Raw genomic sequence first — 13,079 nt, forward strand, 5'->3', positions numbered from 1 at the left:
TCGTCCGCGCCCGATTTTCCACCTCCACATCCGCCACCTTCCGCTATAGTTCGAAGGAAGCTATAAGCAACGAGATGCGTACAGCATCCTAGAGTCGGAACCAAGGAGCAGCGCCACTTTCGTCTTTTCGCGAAAATTTTCGAGCTCGGTCGAATTTAGCCTGCATCGAGGGGTAGAAGGGGGATGGTCGAAGAGAAGAACGTCAAAGCCGTGTCGGAATTTTCGTAACTCGCTAGAGGAACGCTTCCGTCGTCGTAGTGACGTAGCGTCTGAATGGTCAGGGGACCGTCACTGGCAAACTCGTCGATGAAAGAAGAAACGATCGTTGAACGTTACCGCTACGTTTCTTTGATATCGAAAGGAATTTCGAGTTTCGGTGGTTGCTTAGTAAAAGAAGCGCAATTTCCTTGCGATATTTCTCCTCGAAATGATTTTAGGAGACACTTGAAATTGTTTTACGAGAGACATTCTATCCTTTTGTTTTTAACTGTTTGACTTACGATATTCATTCATACTTGCGACGTGAGTTACAGTTTTGAGTCGATAGAAGTTGGGATTCGCATTCGCAATTGGGTTAGCTCGATTTCGATTCTTTAGATTAAAGATAATTAAAGATACGCGTTATGTGCAGTATCTCGATGTTACGTAATCCGACGCGATGTTGTAGAAGAGGAAAGCTTAAATAGTTCGCTTGGGTCGTTAACAAATAAATCATAAAGCGAGAAGTTAAAATCACTGTTTTCTGAACGTGTTAAGTGAGTGCACGCGTTGAAAATTGTTTGCAATTATTTGTTAACCGGTTCTCTGATCGTCTTACAGAAGTATTAATAGTAATTTTAAACGTCTGATTTCCAATTCGTATTATCGAAACGATTTTGTCCTGTACCACGTATCGTACTTGTCCCTTCTATTCTTTACATAGTGTTAAGAAATTAGCCTGTATCGAGGTCAAGGTTTCGCCTGAAAATCTATTTTTGAAACCGTAGCGATGGCTTAGAGGAAAATAATTTCGATAAAAAAAGGAGCTTTCGTACAATAGACAAAATATAATACTGTACATTGTCGCCATACTAATACACGTATAGCAATATGGTACATTGCCTGATAATGGCACGTTATATGGTAACTTTTCTTCGACAAAACGTGTCGACGCATGTATTCGAGGAGAAGGATTCGGCAAGTACAGGTGAAGTGAGTCGGATGACGAATCGTCCTGAAAAAGACAACAATTACTACCATCGATCCGTCACCCTTGTCTTATTTAAGCGGCGAGGCTAGATGAGGTCACGTCTTGCGTTCCCGAAATAAGCGTTCGATGGTTATGCACCGAATCTTTCACCTTCCTAGGCAGCTTGATATATTACTCATTACCAAAAAGACTACCTGAAATTCAGCGAAACCAAAAACATTCTCACTAAAGCTAACTGCCACTGATAAAGAACATCGATTATGCTACCATACGAAACTTTTACATCGTGTTATTCATTATGAAAATTATTGATGTTGAGTATTTGAAGGTTTTGGTCCGTGTTTATTCGCAGTTACAATTTATTTTTATACCTAGTCACTCATTTAAATAACACGTTTCTATATTCTTATATTTTGAACATTTTTCATTTTCGTACTCGCAGATTAGTTCAAGATTATCGAATGTACTTTTGCAAGTGTTAATCATTAAATTACGTATTACTCTAGTGTAGTTTTCTTTCCCTGTCTTTCAGTTACACATAGAAAAATTGGATTATCTATGATCGAGTATATATTTTTCCCTTTTTTTTTACTGAAGCTTCGCTTAGGGAAATTGGAGAAAAATTGTCCGCGATTAGCTACATATTTTATTCTCTTCTTTTTAGTTTCATTCGAAAGGATCGAAGGAAAAATTGTCTATAATCAATTTGTATTTCTTGGTTCTCGTTTTTTATTTTTTAGTTGAAGGTATCGGAGAAAAATAATATTTTTCTCTTTCGTTTGACATCGCTTGGAAAAATTGGGAAAAATTACGTCCGATCAATTACGTCCCTGGCATTGAAAAATTTACGCGAGAATTATATGCGAAAATTCGCGCAACGAAATTACACGAGACGTCGGTGTAATTTGGTCCTCCGCGAAAATTAAGTGCGCGACAGCTCGAAATAAACTGCGTTTGATCCTTGGCACGTTTCAAGGTTTCCACCCGAAATTAGGGCCAATAGTCGAGAATGAACGATAACGGGTAAACGACGATGCTCGATCATTATAGTACGGGACGAAACAACGCCCAGGGGTCGTGAACTTTCGAGTTGTTATCAGTTGCTTCAATCCGCGTTTCTGATTTCCCATCGCAACAGCTATTCCGTTCATTTCATTTTCACGCTATAATTATCCTTATTACATAATTTTATTATCGTAAATGTATTGAAATAAATAATATAAAACGCATGGAATTGCACCAAAAATATAATTAACAAATTTTTAATGATAGTAAATAACATTATATAAATAGATATAGTTTGTATAGTAAAATTAAGGATCATATCTAGACTAACAATTTTTATGAATTTTTAAGAAATGCACCCCTTCTAGAATTTTGAATACAATATTGTTAGAATATTTCTTAAACCAGAAGAGGAATCGTTATTGATCTGTATCGTGATTTTTCATTCTGATATTATGCTAAAAATTTCCTTGAAACATCGAGAAACGAAACATCTGCAAAATGAGATTGTGTCGTAAAGAGTTCAAGTATTGAAAGTAAAGTACTCGTTACGAAGTTTAATAGACAAAATTCAATAGAAAGAAATCTCTACCTTAAGTTCCATTCTTTTTTTTTTTTTTTTTTACTTATATTCATCGAAATACAAAATTGCATAAACGTTTGCAGTGTGATCTTAACGAACCAAAGATGTTTGGTTATTACCAAACTATCGAAATTCGTCACAAGGTTAGCGAAATCTTATAATTAGAATATCTATGTTACAAAGTTCGAAGACACTGAAAGAAAATATACCAAACGTTATGGAGCACGAAATTAAACTTACAGTTCGAATCGTAGTTCGTCGAAAACGTCGGACCACCGTAATTTCGGTTCCACGATGATGTCTTCGCCGACGCGTCCTTGAACCGGAAGGACTTGGTCCGGCTCCAGCCATCGCGGCGGTCCTTTGGCTTTTGTCGTTTGATCTGTAACGAATCGTATAATGAAATTGTATAATGTGCCATTACTAACGCGATTATGAAAATACTTCTTGAACGGATGACAACGTTTACTTGTGGAACGAGACGCGTTCCAATCGAAAAGCACGTGACACGATATCGTCAAAGCGTTATTCCGTTAAACCGCAGGCGAAAATCTTTTATTCGCGAACGGTACTTGGTATTTTTGCTTTCGCGTGGTATCAAAAATGGCTACTGAATCGGTAGCGTACTTTATACAGTAGGTCACGACAGAAAGCTTTTATTAATATATTATTTTTATATAATAATATACTATTATATAAAATGTCTTGAAAAATATCATGAGCAGTGTAATTAGACCTAACTATTATGACCATATTGGTTACATTTGAAACGAATACGAAGACGTATTTATTACAAATGTATGCTTCAAAGAGATACAAAATTTTAACGATTTATTGTTTGGTATATTAAAAAATCACTATGCCTAGCGACTGATTATGTGTTTAAGTACAGCAGTTACATCGCCGGACATACGTACAGAAACAGTTGATCATTTACATTTACTGGAAAACTCTAATGAGTTATAATTTATTTAGTATTTTGGATTATAATGCACGTAGAATGTACCAAGAGCGTAAATTAATTCACTGTAATTTTCCATAAAATAACACTTTGCATTTATCGTTATACAAAATTTATTGTATTCTTTCGAATCGTGAAAATATATCGCGGCGGAGAATAAAGTTACAATATTATAATTTAATCGATTGCGAAACTAAAGGCACGATAGTCTTGAAAGTTGAAATACATGAGAAAATTTACGTTGTCAGAACATTGACGTACATCGCTGTAAGGAATTTACCGCTCTGATTAAAGAAAAATAATAAATTTCTATAATAAAATAAGTAGATGACACAAAAGCAGCGAAAAGCATTGAATCTGTACAAAATATCAATAAATGTCCTAATACTTTTAACCGGTGGTGTAAATATAGATATCTGAGTGGAGAAAGCAACCAAGATGGAAACCGCCTAAGAAAATAAAACGAGGCTCAACATCAAATCTTTGCTATAATAAATTTATTTCTCGATATCCATCTTCGCAGGTCTCTTCGGTAACTTCCACCGCGAGAGGCAATTTCGCTCGCGTGTGTCTCCATCGAACTCGACAGGTAACAGGTAAATAAATACATTAAAAAATAAACATGGCCGCGACTGTTTCGTTCCCAACAGGACATCGACAAAAATTTTCTCAAACTATTTCACGATCCGATCTCTTCCACGCTACGATTAAAATTGATTTTTACTCTTATTTTTAACGCGGATTTCGTTCTCGTAAACGCGTGTTATTACCGGTCGCTGGAGTACGCGGCACGCATAAATCCCGACTCTGCCGCCAGCCTCTGTCGGGACCACCAGTCTCGAGATTTTTATGTAACAGCGATCGCGAAACAACCTACAAACGATGTTAAACGCGTCTACGTTGCTCACGCGAGAACGAGCCTCCACCTGGCACCCAGCAGAAAGATTCAACGACCAGCGATCTAAACAAATTTCGTCACTGAACGTCATCGATCGAAGAGGATTCACGTTTTTACCGAAACTTAACGAACCGAGAAGTTTATCGAAGCTTTGTTGATTCTTCCCATCCGGACGCATTTCTCCACCCTCACGATCGTCCACAACTTTAAACCTTTTCACACGTTCTTCGCGCGAATTTCACCGAATCTTCCCATCACAATCTCCATTTTTGTCCATTCACATTTCGAAAAATAGTAACGAGACGTAATTTGTATTCCTTTCTAATACCATTCTATATCGGTTCTCTCGAGATCTTCAGCAACTTCAAACTTTTTCACGCGTTCGCCACATCGAATTTTTCGTTCACCAATTTTTACGAGTTTCAACTTGTAGAAATTTGCGTTTCGAAAAATAAAATACGACTCGGCCGAGACGATTTTAATCGTAAACTCTTTCCTCAATACTCTGGTATCGATTCTCGCGATCTCGGACAATCCTGAGTCTTCTCACACATTTCTTCCATGCGCGATTCATTCAATGTTTCGTCCGCGGTTCCGATCTTTACCGATTCACCTTTCAAACGACAAACCGAGACGCAACTTCTTACATTTCGTTTCCTCTAAATACTCTACATCGATTCTCGTAACGTTCGACAACTTCGAAAGATTCTCGCGCGTTTCTCGCGCGCGACTCATCGAACGTTTCCCTCGCAGTTTCGATTCTGACCGATTCACGTTTCGAGGATAGAGGCCACAGACTCCTTACCTGTTAAGGTCATCTCGTCAGATGATACGAAAACCGATTCTTCCTCGCATTGACATCACTCGCGGAAGAGAGCACGCAGCACGTCGCGTTCGATTCGAGGAAACAGGCAACCTGCACGTTGTTCCGGTCGCGGGCTCCGGCGCTTCGACCGCCAAAGCTTCCGTTCCTCCCTCCGGCGACCTCTTCTTCACTCTGATGACCTGTGGCACAGCACACCCTGCGCCACGAAATCTGACGGCAGGAGGCCCTGCTGCGGTCTAAAATCGTCTCGACACGCCACTCTCGGCTTCGTCGTTTTAACGAAACGCGCACATGCGCCGTTTAACACGCGTTCGGCCCCAACGCCTCTTTTCTCCCTTTCTCCCCTTTCCATCGGCACGCCCCTCTATACCCCTCTTTCTTTGGCCTCCTATCTATCCCTGATGTAACCCGGCGCATCGCTGTTTTTTTATCTTTGAATAACTTGTCCCGTATCTTGCTGCGTCTTCGTCTTCCTTTTTCTTTATTATTCCTTCGGTTTTCTTCAACGTCGTTCTCCTTTCCGTTTCAATTTCATTTATTGAGCGATTTATCGAGGAAAATTTGTTGTTTAGTGACGTTTTCTTGCGGCGTGTGTGCGTGCGTGTGTGTGTACGTGTGTTTGCGTAGAGTAAGATTCGATGGAAAATCGAAGATTCAGGTGTTGAAGATCGCTTCCGGTGTAGACGACGGGCTATCGTTGCGTCTGAAACATCGAAGATTAAAATATTGACGGTTTAAATGGTGGAGATTGAACAATTACAGACCGAGATGTTGAAGATTTAGATATTGAAAATGAAAATATCGAAAATTGAAATGTCGAAGATCGGAACATGCAGTCGTCGCTCGTCTGCGTTAGACCTTAGACTCGGTGCTGATGCGGTGTTGTTGTGATTTCACAGTGGCGATGCTAATAAATATATTGCATATACGTTTCGGTAGATTTAGGCCTGATGCAAACAAACAATGCAACATAGTTGTAATATTGCAACATTGAGGCGGTACGACTCTACGGTTGCGTATTTCTAATGATGCAAAGCTCACCAGCGATATTATTATTAGAAATAATAATTTCATTTATTTCAATGGATTTTCGACGAATGAATCTTTCAAGGTATTTTATCGAAATTCTTGGATTTTCTGCAACACGCGGTGACTTTAAACTGTTGGTTTGTAGCGTATAAGCAAATTAGTAGGACGCTACAACAGTGTCTGTTGCTAACGTAAATCAGCAATAACAGTAAGATGAGTGATTTATGAATCGCAAAGAGAGTGATTGACGATTACTAAGATAAAACGATCCGCTTGTTAAATAGTAGCGTATTGTTAGCGATGAAGTACAATGTTATCTTGAAGAAACATAAAATGTTTGGCTTAGGACATAGTATATCAATTGTCTAACGACGTAGGATGTGAATTTTATAATTTATTCCTTAACGAAAGAAATATCTATAAATTTATTATTTATTTTTCTATAAGTTTTACAATTTCGTCGGTAATTGTTTGATCTACTCGATAAGAAATTTTAAAGGTATGAGATTTAAATAGAAATAATGGTATTTCCGATATCACGATTTTGATGTTAAGGCTCGCTTTTGTCTTAACGTAGAGCGTCAGAATTAGATAAGGAACGACAGATTCTTGGCCAGCAGCGAATTGTCGTGGTCATGATTCGATGCGAAGTAGCATTCCGCTAGATTAGTATGGTAAGCGCAGAGTGTACATAAATATTTCGATGTGATAAGTTTTCAATCATTCCTGGTATTTCTTATGCGAAAAATTAAAAAAAATGACACAAAAATGTACGGATTAAAAATATTAACGTAACATACATGTATGACAACATTCGCGAATAATTGCATTTTAAACGACTGAAATAAGAAATACATGGAGAATAGGATAATTGAAGAAAGAGAAGAATCGGTTTGAAATTCAACAGTTATGTACACGTTTATTGCGAGTAAGAATATTCATAATAAATAGGAATAAATAATAATAACAATAATAATATATCATTGTCGTTAAATATAATCTCTTAAAATATACTATTATCTTTGGTACTCGTTTGGTATAATTCCTCAATGAAATACAACGATTGGCTCCTTAAAAGCAAGGCACCATCGATAGGTGCACTTGACAGATTGCCACGATGTATCTCGAAGTCTACAAACTTAAAGCGGCACGCTGCAATGACGCTGCATCGAAGGTCAGGAATTTGATCTTCGAATAATCATCGTTCGGACTACGATCACCTTTTTGCAGCAATTTTCCCTTACGAGAGTTGAGAATCTCTTCGATACTTTGATCTTCCGCGTATATAACAATTTTTCCTAGAACATCACTGGAATTCATTCGAATATTTGCTTCAAACAATCCCGCAAATTTCTATTGCAAATTTCATCGTTGTTTTTGGTTCGAATCCAATCGAATCTTATTCTAAATTTCCCATCGCGAACTGCAAACGTTTCTACGTATTTCAATAGCAGATTTTATCGTTGCTCTCCTTTCGAATTCGTTCCAATTTCTATTGCAAAGATATAGAAATTTTCGTGAATTCCTATCGCATATTTTATCATTCCTTTGGTTCTGAATCCATTCGAATTTTATTGGAAATTTTCTGTCGCGAAGCGCAGATATACAAACAAATCATTATTGCTTTCGTTTGAACCACCATCCTTCCACCACTCTTCCCTTAATTTCTTCCGACACTCTTCTATAGAGCAACAACGCGATGAAAGGAATAGCCATAGTCTCCTTCTTGAACAAATAAACATAAACAGCCGCCAATAATAAAGTTAGGTCAGTTATATATCCCACCATTGACCTAACGTTATGCTTAGCCTCCATTGCCAATTGTTCCTCGTTCAGCCGACTCTCACGCCAAGCTTTCTCAGGATACTCTCTCTTTGCACTGGACCCACGTCTGGAAGACCTATACTTTTTACTCTCAAGAGCTTTCTGTAAACGTTCCATCTTCAATTCCACCGGTGTTTCAGCTCTATTCCTGTCTCTAGAACTAGACCTCGAAGATGCCTTCGAAGAAGGTTTCCTCGATCGACGAGGACCTTCATCGACAGATCTCTCTCGGACAAATCGTTGTTCCTCCGAGCCAGTTCTCGAAGGAGGTCTTCTATCTTGTGACGGAGCTCTGACTCTGGTCTTGGAGGAGGATCTTGAAGAAACTCCTCTTTCTACGGACACGTTTCGTGACCTTGATATAGGTGACTGGCTCCTTGAACTTGGCCTACTCGTTCGTTTCTCTTTTACAGGCTTCGTGTCCCTAGCTGGAGTCGTTCCTCGAGAACCAGCAACTCTTTTAACCTGCGACTTCTCCTGTCTATCAACTTCACTTTTCTTCGTCTCTTTCGTCTGTTGAACCTGTTGAATTTCTTTAACGCCCCGTCTTCCATTTAGTTTCTCAGAGATCATGCTTATTATAGCACGATCCTTTACCTGATTTACATCTTGGTCCTCAGAAAACGAAGATCTTCTAGAACTAGTTATACTGTCTCCAAGCCTCCTCTCCTCCGAGCTTCTATAATTAAACCGATTAGAGTGTTCTCTGACGATCTCGGTATAGTGATTAACCATTGCCATTCGTGCCTCGATATCCTCCTCGTCGACCTCTTCTTCCGGTGTAGTGGTCCTTGCCTTTGCCTGGATTCTGCGATTCTTCGCAGCTTCGCCAGCTGATAATACACTGTCAGTGTCAGATTCGGACATGACAGGTACCTTAAGAGGCTCAGATGTGATTGCTGCCTTTACTTGTTCTTCTTCATTCCTATTCACAGCTTGAACATTCGGAGGAAGTGATTTTCTAATTGGTTTCTCAGGAGGAATCGGTCTACCAAAGCTGTTCAGTGGAATCGGTTCTTCTTTAGGCTTTTTCAGTATAGATTTGGGAACAACAGTAGTTGGCGATACAGGAGCAACTGTTTTAGGAGGCGTTGGTGGTGTGACATCTAAAATAGGTATCCTGTGTGGAGGAATTGGTGGTGGTTCCGGTTCCACGTGTGGAACAGGCCTTCCTCTTGGATGATATGTGTCTTCTTCATCCAATACGAGCCTGCCAAGAATTCTGGTCTTCAGAAGCTTCAAGTCTTCACTGTCAGCAGTGCTGACCTCTTCCGATGATTCTTCAGATGTTTCGATACTCTCTTCTTCCTCGTCTTCTATTTCCTCTTCTTTCGTCTTTTCTTCTATTTGTGAGTTTTGTTTCGATATCGGAGACAAATTATCTATTTGTAAGGTGTCTGGGAACATCTCCTCGTTGCGCGGAGTATCTTCATTGGCGCTGGGCTGCCAGGGTATCGATTCTTCTGGTGGTTTCTCTTCGACCAATGGTATGTTGGCGTCGTGCCACCTGCGCAGTGGTATGGTCGTGTTTTCTGGCTTGTCCAGCCCCCATGAAGTGACAATTGGATTCTCTGAATCGCCAGGTATATTGGGATCAGACATTGCTTCGACGTCTGGCAATAAATTAGGAATTAGTATTTTTAATGGACTTTTAATTTTTTCTGGTAGGCCTTCGCTTAGCCTTCTGCGATTTTTCCTTGACTGCCAATTCGTTAGAATTGGCGAAGTGACAATAGGGTTGGATAGCCGTCGTTTGAAGATGTCAGTTTCTGTCTCGGTGGCTGGTTTAGTTTCCATTGTTGTGGCCAGTTCTCCGGTTGTTCGTTCGACTTGCACTTTTCTTTTGGCTACTTCGGAAGCTTCTTCGGCTGCCACTGCACGATAGAAACGTTCCATGGCACGTTCGTGAAGAAGTTCTGTGGAGCTCACTGCTTCGCGGAGGGTTTCGACTACTTGGTGTTCCACGCTGAATAATTCTGGAAGGGAGAGAGACATGGGTGGCGGTATCAGGTCTTCGATATCCTCTATGATGTCCCCTGTGATTTGTGGCGTTTCTGTGAATCGAAAAATTACTCTGAATTATTTCACTGCTCCAAATCCTAGTAGCGATATAGCAAAACCCATCATTGATTTTTTCAGAATGAAATTTTTATTGATATTTTGCATCCTGATTGTTGGAAATGTTCAATCAGCGATAGCACAATTTTAATATATCGATCTTCTTAAACCCTTCTTTTCCAATAGATATTCTTATCTTTAAAAATGTGTCATTTGACGTCATTCCGAATTTGAGAACATTCTATTTCACATATTAACATTTTTTAACATTTATATATATAATCTCTTTCTAGAATTGAATGAAGCATGAATTCTTAAAAATTGAATATTTAACGTATTGAAACCTAATGTAACTTTATTATTTAAATTCGTATTATTTTATTTATATTATTATATAAATGAAATAAATTTCTGTTTTCTCACCTAAACTCTTTCGTCTTCCAGCGATATCCTCCAGTTTCTTATCTTGATCTTGAGGGTATAAAACTATCATAAACTCTGAACTTCCATGTATGACGTCAACATCCTCCCTAGGAATGGTAGGTGATGTTGCTTTATCATCTAACGAGTGACTTTTAACGATTTGTGGCTCGTCGACGATCGCCTCTTGATTCTTGAAATTTAAACTCAACGACGAACGAAGAGGTGAGCAACTTAAAGAAAATTCTTCTTCGTGTTGTTCTTGAATTTTAGGCATAGACAACGGCGACATACTGCGTTCTCTGGACATCGAAACTGATCGAGATCGTGATTCTCTGTACACTAGCCGTCTATTAGATTCTTCTACCTCTGGTGATGTTACTGTTACGGTGGCAACAGTTATTGGCACTGACGAAGGCTCCTTATCCTGAATTAAGTTCTGTTTTAAACGTAAGAAAAATTTCCATTTATTTACGAAATAAAATTTGTTTGAAATATTAGAACTAAATATTTATTAATATTTTAATAGCAATTACAATAGCATGTAATTAATTTATATTACAATCTACTGTCACTGTATTTATACATATCACAGAGAAATGTATTTTGGTAATTTTTTTCGAAACGAAAAATTTCATTCTTTACTGTCCTCATTTTATTTTTTAAAGTATTTTTCTCCACATAATGGGAAAAATGAATTTGTTAAATCCAGAGATCTTTTAAAAGTAGATAGTAAAATCACAAAGTTTTATACAAAGATATCTAAAAATAGGACTAGAGTTACGGCAATTAACATTCCTCACATGCACCAGAGAATTTCTGACTCAATTTTTCCAACGTTAGAAAAATATCTTAAATAAAATATCTTCAGTAAAATATAAAAGAATTGTTATTGCTATTTCCAATTTTTCGTGCCAGTTTTATGCTACAGGTTTTCAAAGAATATTGTAAAAGCCATTTTAATATTTCTGAAATAAGAACAAGATTGCAATATAAAATCTCGAAAATTGTATCAGAATTAAAACCAATACAAAATAAAAAAAGAAAAAGAACACTTGCCTCAGTGCTTGGTAGATCCATAGCAACACTCGAACGAACCACGTGATTTCCAATCTGGCTTTCGACCTTTGAAGTGGAATGATCCTTCGATCTGGCCGGAGGAACAGGTGGTGGTTCCGAATTGTCTACCGTGTCCAAGGCAAATTTCACCCTACTATCGGCTCTAGATGGTCGACCTGTGAGTCTCTGAGCTGATACTGATCTACTAGCTGGTCCAAAAGGTACGTCGTCATCTTCGTCCCGATTTCGAGCCTCGTCTCTCGTCAAGCTTCTCGTTCTTTGAGTAGGCACCGCGAAACTGACTTCTCGTTTCTCTCGCGATCTAATTTCTCTGTGACTCTGCGATTTTCCGCTCAACGAGGGCGCCATTATGCTGAACATTCGAAGAAATATTTATTATTTAAAATTAGTAACACAGAAATCTTATTTAAATCTAGAAATTGTGAAATATATATGTAAATTTTACTTTGCTCCACTTTGCACTTTTCTTTTTTTTTTTTTTTTTAAGGAAACATGAATATTCCATCTCCAAAAAATGGTACTTTATTTAAAACATTCGGATAATATTTGCAAAAAATAAAATAGAATTTTATAAAAATGGGAGAAACGTGAGTATTATGTTCCCAAATAATTTTACTTTATTTAATCGTTTAATTGTGAAACGAACGTACCCTCTTTTTATATCTGGAATGAAGATTACGTCGCTCTCCTCGCTGGGCTCACTCACGCCATACGGATTCTCCGCTTTCACTCGAAATTTATACTCAGATCCTTCGATTAACTCGGACAACGTTGCTTTGGTCTGCCTACTCGTGATTGCCTTTAACCACACGTCCCAACCGACCTATGAAATAATTTTTAAAATGAACGAATCACCGATTAAAGCTAAGCTGTATCTTTATAAAAACAATTCCAATATTATTCTTTATCACCAACCCTATAGTACTCGACAATGTATGTGCCAATTTTGCAACCACCGTCGTCTTCCGGTTCTGTCCACGACAGTGTTACCGATCTCCCTAAGGTCATCGTGACTGTCGCTTTTCCAGGTCTTGCGGGTCGATCTAAAATCGAAAAGGCAATTTATTTCACGTTAAAAGTTTCGTAGGAAACATAATTCCAACTCTACAATTCTACCAGATTGAAATAATTTACTTATTTCGATTACGAAGAAAACACTTGTCTTATTTATTAAAATAGAATCCAAAGTAATTTCAATTTTTTATT

General features: G+C 38.3%; 1 protein-coding gene across 7 annotated transcripts in view; it reads right to left on the reverse strand.

The window, feature by feature from the left end:
* Nucleotides 1-13,079, reverse strand: part of LOC117210109 (titin homolog) — an 87,747-nt gene that overhangs the window by 69,954 nt on the left and 4,714 nt on the right. For 6 of the 7 annotated variants that reach the window (XM_033452790.1, XM_033452792.1, XM_033452791.1 and 3 more), the window contains exons 1-2: nucleotides 5,442-5,704; nucleotides 3,018-3,159 (exon numbers count right to left, since the gene is read on the reverse strand). In XM_033452790.1, coding sequence (XP_033308681.1) covers nucleotides 3,018-3,159; nucleotides 5,442-5,454 — 155 coding nt within the window. In that variant the 5' untranslated portion in view covers nucleotides 5,455-5,704. Of the gene's footprint in view, nucleotides 1-3,017; nucleotides 3,160-5,308; nucleotides 5,316-5,441; nucleotides 5,705-8,141; nucleotides 10,370-10,796; nucleotides 11,233-11,852; nucleotides 12,226-12,523; nucleotides 12,697-12,788; nucleotides 12,917-13,079 lie in introns of those variants that run through there. The other variant, XM_033452794.1, reaches the window with a different exon arrangement.

Source organism: Bombus bifarius, unplaced genomic scaffold (genome assembly GCF_011952205.1).
Source record: "Bombus bifarius isolate JDL3187 unplaced genomic scaffold, Bbif_JDL3187 scf7180000008199, whole genome shotgun sequence".
In the NCBI taxonomy this organism is placed as follows: Eukaryota; Metazoa; Arthropoda; class Insecta; order Hymenoptera; family Apidae; genus Bombus; species Bombus bifarius.